The sequence below is a fragment of the Garra rufa genome, chromosome 13, assembly GCF_049309525.1.
Source record: "Garra rufa chromosome 13, GarRuf1.0, whole genome shotgun sequence".
Classification (NCBI taxonomy): domain Eukaryota; kingdom Metazoa; phylum Chordata; class Actinopteri; order Cypriniformes; family Cyprinidae; genus Garra; species Garra rufa.
In genome coordinates this window covers 8,683,623-8,697,775 of record NC_133373.1, presented here as the reverse complement: position 1 = coordinate 8,697,775, position 14,153 = coordinate 8,683,623, and the positions used below count along the sequence as shown (strand labels likewise).

General features: G+C 37.5%; 1 protein-coding gene across 1 annotated transcript in view; it reads left to right on the top strand.

The window, feature by feature from the left end:
• Positions 1-870: 870 nt before the first annotated feature.
• cdh2 (cadherin 2, type 1, N-cadherin (neuronal)) overlaps positions 871-14,153 on the top strand; it is a 54,776-nt gene continuing 41,493 nt past the window's right edge. Inside the window, exons 1-2 of the mRNA XM_073853181.1 lie at positions 871-1,076; positions 3,957-4,065. Coding sequence (XP_073709282.1) covers positions 1,029-1,076; positions 3,957-4,065 — 157 coding nt within the window. The 5' untranslated portion in view covers positions 871-1,028. The remainder of the gene's footprint in view (positions 1,077-3,956; positions 4,066-14,153) is intronic.

Here is a 14,153-nt window from a genome sequence, read left to right as displayed (position 1 = left end):
TTTCAAATCTTAAAAAAATTGTATCTCGAAATTGTCTCAAAATTGCGTAACACAAACTAACATTTCTGACTTTTTTTCTCAGAATTGCATGATAAAAACTCACAATTGTAAGGGGAGAAAACTCAGATTCGCAAAATTTAAACCGTTGTAAGATCAAACTCAGAACTGCGAGATATAAACTTGCAATTCTGACTTTTTCCCTCAGAATTAAGAGTTTATATCTTTATTTCTTTATTCAGTGTTTAAAAAAAATAACTTTGCGAGCCTTTATTTTGAGTGTATGTTACTACAAATGCTTTTTCACATCCATGCGTTCTAAAATATTCCTGTAATAAATATTCATTACGGCTAAATAAACTCCTCAGCTGACATGTGTTTTAACACTTCTCAGTCTCTCCTCACATAATAAAATAATTTGAACTCCAATTCCAGGTGCATATATTCATTTATTTTGTAGTGGACGAACTTCCAGAGAATCTTGATTACCCTTTCAGGTTTATTTTGCAGTAACAACCCGCTGACTGTGCATTATCCCCCACATGAGGTCGTTAACAATGCTTTCAGAATGACTAGCACAACATTAGATTTTCAAAGTGGCCCACCAGCATGAGACACATGCACTTTAAATCTAGGAATTCTCAGTCCCTCTTGCCGATTAGCGGGCATTAAGGGGTGGGGTGGGGTTAAAGAAAGAAGATCTTCCTTTTGTTGTAGTGAAGAAGGCGGGGTCTTGTCTTCTTCGCTACGACTTCCGGAGGCTGAAGGGGGTGACATAAGGAAAGGAGCCCCCTCTCCGGCGTAGCACCACTGATTGCGGCTAGAGGGCGCCACTGAGAGCGCTGCTCTGGTGTTGAACTGCACGAACGAGCGGAGCTTCAGTACCAGACCGAGAGCAGCACGGATCAGTGCCAGAGAGAGACGGAGGAACGATTCTGTCGCTACATGCCGCCGCTACCGTACGGAACATTATAACGCAGCGGAAAACGGCCAACTCTATCGGTTTCTTCATTAAGGACGGAATTTAAACGATGTACCGTTCGGGAGGAGTGATGCTGGGGCTTCTCGCCGCTCTGCAGGTAAAATTGAGGGTCCGAAAAGCGCTGTGCGCTCGGGAGCGAGCAGTGCGTTGTAGCGATGCTGCTTGATGTTTGGCGTATTTGCTGTTATTTGTTGTCTGTGGTGTTTGTAAACTGTGGAGGGTTTATTTGTGCGCGTTTATTAGTCAAAAGACAAATACGCGATTTTGCTTAGTGGCCGAATATTTAAATAGGGCGATAGTGCCTAGATCAAATTCAGTACTATGGCTTTTTCGGTTTGTCTCGGAAGGGTTAAAGACTTCATGTCGCATCTAATGTGTTTCCTATGCAATTCTACAAAGTCTTTGTGTTATTGTGTATGCTTTAGATTGATTCACAAGAGGTTTAGACACCGTGTGCGATGGATTTATGCTGTGAAGCCGTTAGATTGTATTAGCAGCCCCGTTTAAACCGTCCCGTGCTGAACCGGAGCCAGTCGCAGATGAATGCGGGTTTTCAAACGCGCCCTCGCTTCTTTTGGCACGAGATGGAAAAGTTGCCCTCGGGGAGGTGATTAGGTCACAATGGTCCCTTTCCGACTGATGAAACAAATGTAACAATAATCAGTTAATGAACAGCTCATTGAGGTGGCCGCGAGGCGAGTGTCCTCTTCCGCTGACTCTGTCTCTTTTAGATGTGCAAATGCGAAATCTCACGGCAAACAACGGCTCTGTGCGTAACCCAAATATGACAAATCACTCTGACCCGAATCAGCGATCGGACAAATGAATCGTGCTGTCAGGGTTTTGGGTCTGCTGCCCTCCGAATTGCTGAAAATGCAGAGTCCAGTAGAATTAACATTTGAACGCAGGGAGCAGTCATGCTATTCCATCAGCCTCAGATGAGGACTTGCGAGCAAATTGTTATGTTGTGATGGAACCAAACGTGTGAAATCTGCATGGCAATAAAGTTAACATTTGGCCATCGGCCATTTGGCCCGGGTTTCAGTGTTTTTTTTATTGTATTTGTGGTCTGCAGTAGCAGAAGTTGCAGTCCTGACCTCGTAAATGTCTTACTGTGGCATGTTTTTAAAGCGTAACATTAATGTCGCGTTTTACTACTATTTGTGTGATATAACGGTTCCACATGTTAAAACCCCCATAGCTGTGTCCGATAGGTGAACGAGTCGTTCTATGGAGTCGAATCTTTCCAGTGAATCTTTGTGAGCGAATTGTTCTCGAGCCAGCAGCTCAATGATTTATTAACTGAGAATCGTCCGATTCATAACGAGCCTGTTAAAAATCAAACGTGCTGGAAATATGTTTGAGACTAGATTAAAATATAGCAGTTTAGAAACATTGTTATAGCAAAAACGCTTTCATCCTAGAGATACGAATTATTTTTGTACTGTTTAATGTAAATCGTATTTACGTTCTAAATAGCTTAATGTTTTTATGAACTGAATCATGACTACTACAGACTTAATTAAAACACGTGTAATAATAATAAACAGGCTTATTAATAAAAAACATAATTAATACCGTACGTGATGACGTCATTAGTGATGATGTAAAAGCATCTTTTAAAAAAAAGAAAAAGTGGCCTGTTTGCAAAAAAATAACTGTTTGCAATGCATTTTTAAATTAGTTTAATTTTGGCTAACTTCTAAACACAAATCTCATTGTCAAAGGTCTTTGTATGATCACCATTGGCTTTATAGAGTCTGCTGCCCCTGATTCTTCATGTCAGCAGGGCTACTGGTGCAGCTCCATCTAGAATCGTTCGCTCTGTGTGGATGTGCAGAGGCAGCATATTGCTAAGCAATTGCTGACAGGACAGTTTAAAGTCAGATTTTCAAACACACCCCTGTAGTGGCAGCTTCATATAGGCGTTCTGCAGATCATGAGCGAGGCAGCTGGAGATGACGACATCAAAAACCTGATCAGCTCATGGTTGATGATGATCTTTGTTAGCACAACAACAAATGCTTGATGGGTCGTTGTGCGTAGGACATTAAGTCAGCATCCACCGAGCTAACAAGTAATTAACATGTTTGATAAATTGACTGTGGGGCCATTAACAAACACAGCCAGCCGTCTTCTTCGAGCCTCTGATCTTATTCCAACACAAAGTGGCTGTTTCACAGTGGACGTCACCTTTGATCTTCTCAAGCCTCTTTTAAAAACCAAATTCACCTATTTGCCTAGACTGAGTTCCTGACTTGGTTTGTCATATCAGATGCTATTAAGACAGAATGACTCAAAGCTGCTGGCTTATTTTCCTAATAAGACAAGTCAAGAATGAATAAGGCTTTGTCCTGAGCGTCAACCGCTAGGTGTAAGCCATAAAGAAGGGCTTGTGACTTGCCGTGGCCAGCTGCGTGAGTGTGTGTTTGTGTTTTTATGTGATAAGTGCTCCACCAGACCATGCCATTCAAGGTAGAGTGTGCGTAGCCTGGTCAGCTCTGCTTTTCTAACGTCTCGCCCTCCTGACCTCATCAGTCTAATTACACCCACCTCAAAATAACAGATGCCGGAGGGGGAGGAGGTGAGATAGAAACCCCTCGATGTCCTCGGATGAAGAGAAATGGAGCAACGCAGTAAATCGTCATGCAATGAACCTTATTTAATTTTGCCGATCTGCTGCAAATTAGCGAGTAATCGGTGAAAAAATACAATAGCATTGCTAATTCAAAGAGTTCATTTGGAGCGTGATCAATGGACTCAGCGGCTCTGGAAAGTCTCATCACGGTGCTTTTCTTGAGCGGAGTTCTGCCTCATTTCCTCTGTTTATGGTGAAAGAGCGTGATCGTTATGTCCATCGATTCCTCTCGGGACTCTGAATATTCGGCTCTCACCATGGTGTAGGTTGTCCCGTGCCGTTTATTCATCACCGTTAATCGGGGGATTAATTTGTCTGGTGCTTTTGTGTTTTTGGCAGGTGGCGGTCCTGGGCACGGGGGCAATGCCGTGCCAGCCGGGTTTCACCGAGAACGAGTATAACGTCATGACCGCCGACGTCATCACCGAGGGACAAGTTCTGCTTAAAGGTAAACAGAGATGTTTATTCTCCTAATAAACACCAATCGAACTGGTGCGGCAAAGCGCTCCCTCACCAGGCTTCGGTTTCCACCCTGATTCTGTTGGGAGAGAAAGAGAGAGAGAAGGGACGATGGGGGAAGGGTGGGCTTTATGCGTGTATGTGAAAGAACGAGATGGGGGGAGGGGGTTAAGTGTTAAGGTTGCTTTAGCAGGGGGTGTTTATAAAGGGGGATATGAGTGTGAGAGAAAGAAAGACGCAGGAGGAGGAACGGCTCAGTGTTTTGGTGGAATGTGTTTTGAAGGGTCACAGTGTGAAATATTTGGGACGCTGAATCGCCCTCCCCCACCGTGCTTGAAACCCCCCTGTTGTGATCAATAGCATTGATTAGACCAGCCGTATCCATACAGTCAGTCGATGGCGCAGATCCCAGTCAGCCATCTCAATACATTCAATCCGGCAGGGGCCACATTTGTGCTGCGGTTGTAAACTTTGGAGGCCTTATAACATCAGTGCGTCAAGTCTAATTACGACGCCATAAAAAGAGCACAACTGTGTGGTTTACATTTTCAGTAGATAAACGAATCTAAACCACCAGTTACACCAATGGATTGTGAATCAGTCAGCAAAATTATTGATCCACCAAAATTACATTTTTACCAAAACACCGGAAATTCATTTAGCTTGATTCAATTTGGGTGATTGAACTCTGCCTGCTGTTTGAGGTGTCGTGTTCTCTGGTAATGAATTAAACCAGTTATCGTAAAGTTCTTTAGTGCAAGCCATCTCCTGATATTTCAGTCAAATAAATGCTATTTTATTCTGAAAAACAATTTTGGTGAAATTTTTACTCAGAAATTCCTAAATTTGACAGTTATTTTCAAAGAACACTTTACAACAAGGTGCCATTTCTTAATATCAGTGAATGTATTAACTAACACGAATGAACAATGAAGAATACATTTATTACCGTATTTATTAATCTTTGTAAAGCTTAGTTATTAAAAATACAGTCATTCATTGTTTGTTCATGTTAGTTTACAAGGCATTACCTAATGTAAGTGCTAAAATGAACATTAACTAAGATTAATAAATGTTGTAGGAGTATTGTTGATTTCTTAGTTCATGTTAACTAAGGTAGTTAGCTAATGTTAAAGGTTACGCACACCGGGCTTCTTTGGTGCCCGCAAGTTTGAACTTCCAAAATACAATTTAAATGCAGATTTAAAGGGCTCTAAATGATCCCAGCCGAGGAAGAAGGGTCTTATCTAGTAAAACGATGGGTTATTTTCTAAGAAAATTACAATTTATATACTTTTTAACCACAAATGCTGGTCTTGTCTATGTCTAGCTCTGCGTGAGCTCTGTGTTCATGCAGAGCTAGACAAGACGAGCATTTGAGGTTAAAAAGTATATAAATTGTAATTGTTTTAAAAAAATAACTGATCATTTCACTTTCGCCCTTTTCTTAGCTGGGATTGTTTAGAGCCCTTTGAAGCTCTATTGAAACTGTATTTTGGAAGTTCAAACTCGCGGGCACCATAGAAGTCTACTATATGGAGAGAAATCCTAAAATGTTTTCCTCAAAAAAACATAATTTCTTAATTACTGAAGAAAGAAAGGCATGAACATATTGGATAGGAATTGAACGTCTCCTTTATCTTTATCTGAAATAACAAGTAACACATTAAATTAAACACGAAAGACTGAATAAGTGTTTACTTATACTCCAATACACTTCAAAAAAATCATTTTTTTACAGTTGTAACATCATTTTTGCTCATGGTGAAATGTGTCCACTGCTGACATGTCTACCTGTTGAAGATTATCCATGTTGTGTTCACATTGAATCAATGATTTTAGCTCTCAAAAACTATTCAGTCTGAAACCAAAACTGCTTTTTTGCTGTTTCGGCGGAATATTTTTTGGTTGTGCGTCACTAAGCAAAATATTTTTGTCCCAATGAGCCTCGGAGTTGTTCTTTTTCTTGTCTAAAAGTGTTACGCGACTTCTAACAAGCGACATATTTTTACATTTCCATATCGTTGACTTATTCATGGGTTACTGTGGAATAGAGAGTCGTGGAATACGAACAGACGGTCGCAAGCTGTAGCTTTGTGCCTCTTGAGGTCTATTTGCGAACTGTAGGACACACACACACTCACAAACACACACACACCTGTGACAATTACAATAAAAGTGATAACACTTGCTTTAAGTTTCACACTGAGAGTCGACATATCACACCCTGATAGGAATTTCCCAAGTGTGTGTGTGTGTGTGTGTGTGTGTGTGTGTGTGTGTGTGTGTGTGTGTGTGTGTGTGTGTGTGAGTGTGTGAGTCAGGAACTGCTGATGGCCGAGTTGTATCGCGCTCACAAAGACCGGTCATTTGATCTCACAGTTGACTCACCGATTCACTTCCTATGTCCTTTTCTGTGGAAAGGTGAGCTGTATCTCACTGGCCACACGAATACAAAAGCAGCTTTCGTTTCATTACCATATCAGCCTGTACTGTTAGCAAGTCAATGTGAACTCTGTTACACACAGTGCCTTTTGCCAAAGGACGCTAAAATTCGCTTCCCATCATCCTCCTCCCTCCCCCATCACTCTTTCTCCAGCTCCCCCCTCCTGACTGAAGATCGGGGGAGTCTCTTGTTAAACATGAGGTGGATGTTTTGTGCCGCTGACATTCATTCATCACATCCTTTTTAGGCAAATGACTTAGGGATGAAGACTTTCTCTTCTCCCCTGCAGCCTCTCTTTCACTCTCTCTCCCCCTCGGTCCCTCCTTTTCTTTTTAAGTGGGACGGAGGAATGTACAGTTAGTGCTGTCTCACTGAGCCCACTCGGTGATTTCTACCCAAAGAATGTGCTTATGCAGTCTTTGGTGCACTAAAGGATTTTAATTTGTTTCCTGTGAGTCTGGAGATGTAGACACAAAGTAAAAAACATAGTCTTTAGACTGTTTATTATGTTTAATACTTATTGTCGATTGACAACAGCCATTGTTTGTTAAGTAGATTTAAAGTGTAATGTAATGTGTGAAAAAAGTCAAAGTGTGTTTTTTTCCATCTCATTTCTTATGTTTAAGACTCACTCTCGTTTATGAGGATTAATATGTGACCCTGGACCACAAAACCAGTCAGAAGGGTCATTTATTAAAGCTGAATAAACTGTTGTATGGTTTGTTAGGATAGTACAATATCTGGTGGAGAATAAGATTAAAAATCAGGAATCTGAAGGTGCAAAAAAAAAAAAAAAATTGAGAAAATCGCCTTTAAAGTTGTCCAAATTAAGTTCTTAGCAATGCAAATTACTAATCAAAAATTACATTTTGAAATATTTATGGTTGAAAATGTACTAAATATTTTCTCGGAACATTATCATCACTTAATATCCTAATGATTTTTGGCATAAAAGACAAATTGATGATTTTGACCCATGCAATGTATTTTTGGCTATTCCTAAATATATCTGTGCTACTTAAGACTATAAGTAAACAGCAATATTTACATATTAATACACATATAATTAACTAATGTTTTTTTTTATTTTTTTGAATACTGTGGTGTTCAAAAGTTTGGGTATCTTACGCTCACCAGGCTGGATTTATTTTGATCAGAAAACAGTAATATTATGAATATTATTAATTTTAAATAACTGTTTTCTATATGTCTGCAAAGCTGAATTTGCATAATCCTTCAGAAATCATTCTAATATGCTCATTTGGTTCCTTGGGTCGAGAAATATTTATTGTTATTATTTTACATTTTGAAAACACTGCTTGCACTGCTTAACATTTTTTTTTTTTTGTGGAAACTCTGATGCATTCTTTTTTTAGATTTTTAAGTAGATTGAACTTGTGTCCTTTATGTTTGAGAATCAGTAATGAATTAATTGGACAGTTTAGATTTTAAAATACTTTGTGGAAATTAATCAAAAACGCCAAGTTACTTTAAAGTGACATCCAGGTCAAAAAAAAATTAGTCTAATTCAGTCTCACATCCTTTTTTTTTTTGGAAACCTAATGGCCAAATAAAGCTCATGTTTAATTTCATTGTGTTGTCCAAGTTGCTTAGGTTTGCCAGCAAAACCATCTGAAACATAGCATGAATATTCATGGTATGCACAACCCTACATGCCAATAAACCATTATTTCTTTCTTCTTCTCGGTCTCCTAAGCCTCTTCTCCAGCTTTCATCTGTTTTTCTTTTCCTCCTATAATTCTCCCATCTCTTCTGAACAGAGATACTGCTTTGAAGTTTTAAGACAAACTTGTTTTACTAGACGAGTCATTTTGTAACTTTTTTCCCATGAAATATCCTACTCAAACCTCTTTTAACCACTGAGAATGTGCACTCCACAAATTTCTATCTCTCCTTGTCCTCCTTGTGCTCACAGGAACCTGTTTTTTTTTACCTCGTTTGATCTGTTTTAAAACAGGAGAGAGCAAATGATCAGAGGAAGATGCACTAGGTGAGAGGTGATTACCGTATCGCATGCATCGCACCGTGCCGGAAGGCAGTGTTTGTTTTTGATCACTTCCGATCAGAGCGAACGAAAGCCAACTTTCAGCTCTGCCTGTTTTTGTGAACAAGTAAAAGAGCCGAAAAACAATAATGAGTCAACACAGAGAGGGGGGAGAGAGTGACAGAGACAGAGTGGCTTTTTTGTCTGGCCCATGTGGGGGCTGTTGGTCACTGACATTGACCAATCAGAGCACGGCTGTGAGGTCATCAGCATGCGGTTCACTACCCCTCAATGGGCTGACTGAGGTGGAATTAAACAACGGTTACGGGAACACAGAGAGCAAGGGGAGCGAGTGAAAAAAAAAAAACACTGAGAGAGGTCGATTTGGGGGGTGGGCACTCCTGTTGTTTTGTCCCTTCAGTGTTTTTAAATTTAATATGAAGTACCTAATGGGCTGTCTAAAGATTACCAGGCGTGCCATTGTCTTATTTGTTCAGGCACTGAAATTCTTTGTTGTGTACGTATACATGTGATAATGAGCTGACATTTTTAATTAACCAAAAAAGAAACATAAAAACCCCGGGTGAGAGGGAGCTTTGCGGGAGTGGATTGTTCTCTACTTAGTTCACCATCAAAATTTGAGTCACAGAGTTCAGTTCAGTCCTAATTCGTCGTTTACATGAGTGACAGCGCAAGTCACCCTGTTTGGCCTTTGCTGTCATAGTTTTTAAAGATCACACCGGCGCCGACTGTGCTTTCGATCTTCATTTCAAGCGATGGTTCAGCCAAAAATGAAAAATGAAATCATTTACTCAAGCGCACGTCGTTCCAAACTACTTTCATTTTCCTGTGGACCAAAAAAAAAAAAAAAAAAAAAAAAAATATATATATATATATATATATATATATAATATATATATATATATATAATAGTCTTCAGTGTCACATGATCCTTCAGAAATGATTCTAATATACTGATTTATTACGTTTATTATCAATGTTGGAAATGCTGCTTAATATTTTTGTGGAACCTGTGATATTTTTTCAGGATTCTTTGATCAATATCAAGTTAAAAAGAACAGCATTTATTCAGAATCGAATTTTTGTTCTAACAATATAAGTCTTTACTATCATTTTTTTTTTTTCAATTTAACACACCCTTGCTGAATAAAAGTATTCATTTGTTTCAAAGAAAGAAAGAAAGAAAAAAATGACTGACTCTAAACTTTAAACAAGGTGTTTATTGTTACAAAAGTTTTATATTTTAAATAAATGCTGTTCTTTTTAACACTTTTTTCAGAATTCTTTGATAAATAAAAACATCACAGGTTCCAAAAAACCACTGATAATAAATCAGCATATTCAAATGATTTCTGAAGGATCATAATGAGTAATGGTGCTGAAAATTCAGCTTTGCATCACAGAAATAAAGTATATTTTAAAGTATATTAACATAGAAAACCACTGTTTTAAATAGCATTAACATTTCACAATATTACAGTTTTTTCCCTGTATTTTTAATCAAATAAACACAGCCTTGATGAGCATAAAAGTCTCCTTTAAAAAACATAACAAATCATACTGATCCCAAACTTTTGAGCGGCAGTGTATGTGTTGTGTGTGTGTGTGTGTGTGTGTGTGTGTGTGTGTTTGTATATATATATGTAATTAGCTTGTATTTATTTATTTTCTTTGAAAAACTGTGTTTTTTATGTTTGTTTTGTTTTTTTATTGAATCCGATTGAGTCATGCAGGTTTGGAAAAATATGTGGGCGACTAAGTAAGAACTGAACTTTTAATTTTTGGGTAAAATAATTTTGCAATGTACTTCTTAATTTGAACATCCAATCTTAATTTAAAGTAATAGTTCACCCAAAAGTGAGAAATGAAACCAATTACTCACCCGCATGTCATTCCAAACTTCTGTTACACTTTTCTGTGTAACACAAAATATGTTTTGTTTTTGTTTTTTGTCTCCATACATTGAAAGTCAGTGGGGTCCAGTGGTAGAATGACAGTCATTCAGGTTTGGAACACCTGAGAGCGAGTAAACAAGAACAGAAGTTTATTTTTTGGGGTGAATTATTTTTCAACATTTTGAACAGCTCTGAACAAACATGACTCTCAGAGTTCAGTTTAATCCAAATTCGCCTGTTTACTTGAGTGACAGCGTGAGTCACCGAGTTTGGCCTTTACTGTCACAGTTTTGAAAACCAACGACTATGCTTTTGATCTTCATTTAAAGCGACAGTTCACCCAAAAATGAAAACTCTATCATCATTTACTCACCCTGATGTAGTTCCGAGCTTGTGTGACTTTCATTTTCCTCTGGAACACACAAGAATAAAGACAGTAAAGACAAAGTCATAAAGTTATACTGATTTTAGGACGACAGTTGTATTTTTGGGTGAGCTGTCCCTTTAAGACTGGAAAATCTCCACAATTCTTTTAATGCAACTGGAGGACTGGACGTGCTTAATTAGTGGTTGTGTAGAGAGGTAGTCTGTGTTAAAGAGGTAAAGTAGAACGGATGAGAGTAAAACGTGACCTCTCTAAAGCCTCAGCTCTGATCCGCATACGGTCAAACCTCTGGGCTTGACAATCGCTCTCTCTCTCTCCCTGTAGGATTTGGCCACATGGACTTCATTACCCTAAATCGATCTGGCAAAACAAAGACCCTAAGAGTATTGATCACAGCATGCATATGAGAGAGAGCTGGTGCATGTGAGAAACAAAAGAAAGAGAGATGAAAGAAAGGATTAAACTTTCGGCAATGAACCTGGGAAAGACCAAAAATAGACATTTTGGTGTTATAGTTTAATATAAATTTGGGTGGTCTGTACCAGACATAGCAGGATTACTGTGGACCACGAGATCCGGCGCTCTCTCATTAGCGTCTGTGTGTACGTGCACCTGTTAATGTTGCATTAAATCGCAGTAAAAATCTCAGTTTCAGCACCGCAATGTTTCTTTAGTCAGCTGGTCTCGAGGTTTGGTGCCGCGGGGGGAGGCGTGGAAGCCGTCCAGTGTGACATCAGTCCTTTCCACAGATATTTTTAGAGAAGTGCTTTGCTCTAACACATACACTGTATTTTCGAAGAGTAAAGAATGAGACATGACTCAAGCAGTCTTTGATGGTTATCATTGGCTGCTCATGGAGCTAGATTGTAGTTTTGGCAAAGCTTAAGTAGGGATCAACAATAAGGATTTTTTTTCATGGCCCAGTCTGGCCAGTGGATCAGATTTGCACTCGCCCTGCCAACATTTTCATGTTTCCATGTGTCCAACAAATAAGATTTATGTTTTTAGCATTTCTAAAAACAGCAGGGTTAAAATGAGTATATATTATATAATATAGATTATGAGCAACAAATGTTGTAAATAATTTTTTAAGTTGTCATTGTAGAATTGCCTACCTAAATATTCAAATGTGCTAGAAAATATTCATGTAAAATATACAATTTATTATAATAAAATGTAAATATACTATACAATTTGGTATAAATATTTTTTATATATTTATATTTAATAAATATAATTTATTAGAATTAAATATACATGTTCTGTAAATTCACCCAAGTCAAATGAATGTAGAAATTATTATAATATAAATATGTTATATAATATAAATTATGAGCAACAAATGTAGTAAACTAATTGTAAAATTGTAATATTTAACATTTTTAATAAAATACTTTTCTGACGTTGTTAAAAATGTCAGAAGTTGTAGCATTACCTACTTACATATTTAAATGTGCTGGAAAATATGAATGTAAAAATATAAAATGTAAATATAAAACAGTTTAATATATTTATGTTGAATAAATATAATTTATTAGAATTAAATATACATTTACTATAAATTCACCCAAAAAATAGTAAAATAAAATAAAAGTATTATAAATATATAATATAATATAATATACTATAAATATATATTATAAAATATATAAAAAGCCACAAATATAAATATATTAGAACATATAGTTTATTATTCTTTCATGTAAATATACAATAAAATATGGTATAAAATATACATATGAATGTTAATATAAAGTGTGCATACAAAGTATTTTATATTTGATAAATGTAATTTATTAGAATGAAATATAAATATACTATAATATATGACTATAAAATATAAATGTGTAATATTTTAATATGTTTATGTTAATTAAATTAAATATATATATATATATATATAGTTTTTAGGGTTTTAAGATTTTATATAATTATTTATTTTAATATTAAAATCAATTTATATTACAATCTTAAAATCTTCAAAACTGTATTAATTAATATTATTATGTATAATATATAAATAAACTATGTAGATAGATTATAATTAAATAAAAAATGATATATAATACAATATAAATAAAATAATGTAAATATTTAGAAATAAAATACATTTTATAAAAAAATATTAATGCTAATATAAAACAGTATATAAAATATAGAATATATACTCTAAATATATAATAATTTTAATTATATTTATATATAACAAAAAATATATATATATTTCATTTTTTTAATTAAATAATAAAAAAGTTGACATTTAAATCTGCAGAATTCAACAGTCTTTTCACAACACCTGAATAACGAACATAATACATAGTGACAGTCCACCAGTGGACCAATAGAGCAAGTGACTGTCCTGTCAACTGTCCCGAAACTCTCTCCCATTGGGCCCGGGGCTATCTTTATTCTTGAACCCTGCTTGAGGGTGTTGGAACACTAAGCAAACACAACACCAAGTCTTTCTGTCCTTCTCTATCGGTCTCTCACGTGCACACGTAAGTCCCTTTTGACTGTTGGAGGATTATTATTGGGTGCTTTGGTGTCATGGCAACTGTCTGATTCCATTCTCTCAGGCTTTTTTGTTGTCAGAGGTCAGGTGACCCAAAAACTGAGTTGTCTCTAATTTTGCGCATGCCTTTATTTCTCACAACCAAGCTTCAAACGCACTACGCAAGTTCATACGGGATGCCCTAGTTTCCGTAGTAATGATGGATTCCTTCCCACTGTGCTGACCATATTGGGTGGAGGGGAGGGGTGGAGAGAGCAAAAGAGAAAAACGGAGGAGAAAAAGAGGAAACATGGGTGTGGTTTGTGTTTTCATACCCGGAGGATTATTGATCATTGAACAGGAGGCATTTTAGACATCATTTGCGCAGTAATGGTGTTTAACCACAGGAAACGGGTAATTATGTGGCGTGTATGCTAATCGTAGCGTGGTTACGCGGTGAGACTAAGAGATCCCCATCGGATCGCGACTCTCGCTCTGTTTCGGAGCGTGTTCGAGTGCGTGTTTATGCAGCACTGGCTGTAAAAAGGCTGTTTTTGTGTGTTGGGGCCACACTGTGTCATCGTAGGCTGACCGCTACTAAACAGAGCCCGCGGTTCAGAAGCCCACTGCTCACGATCTCTCCCACACACATACACTGGTCAGCGCTGCTGACCTCTACGTGCCTGGAGTTTGCGGTTGGGTGCATGCCTGGGTGACTGCGTGCTGGAGCGCTGGGAGAATGCGGGGGTGGCTGAACTACACTGAAGTCTGGTTTCAATCATCGGGCTGAGGCAGGGGCTTTTGGGGGAGAGAGCGTGATTGAGAGATATGAAG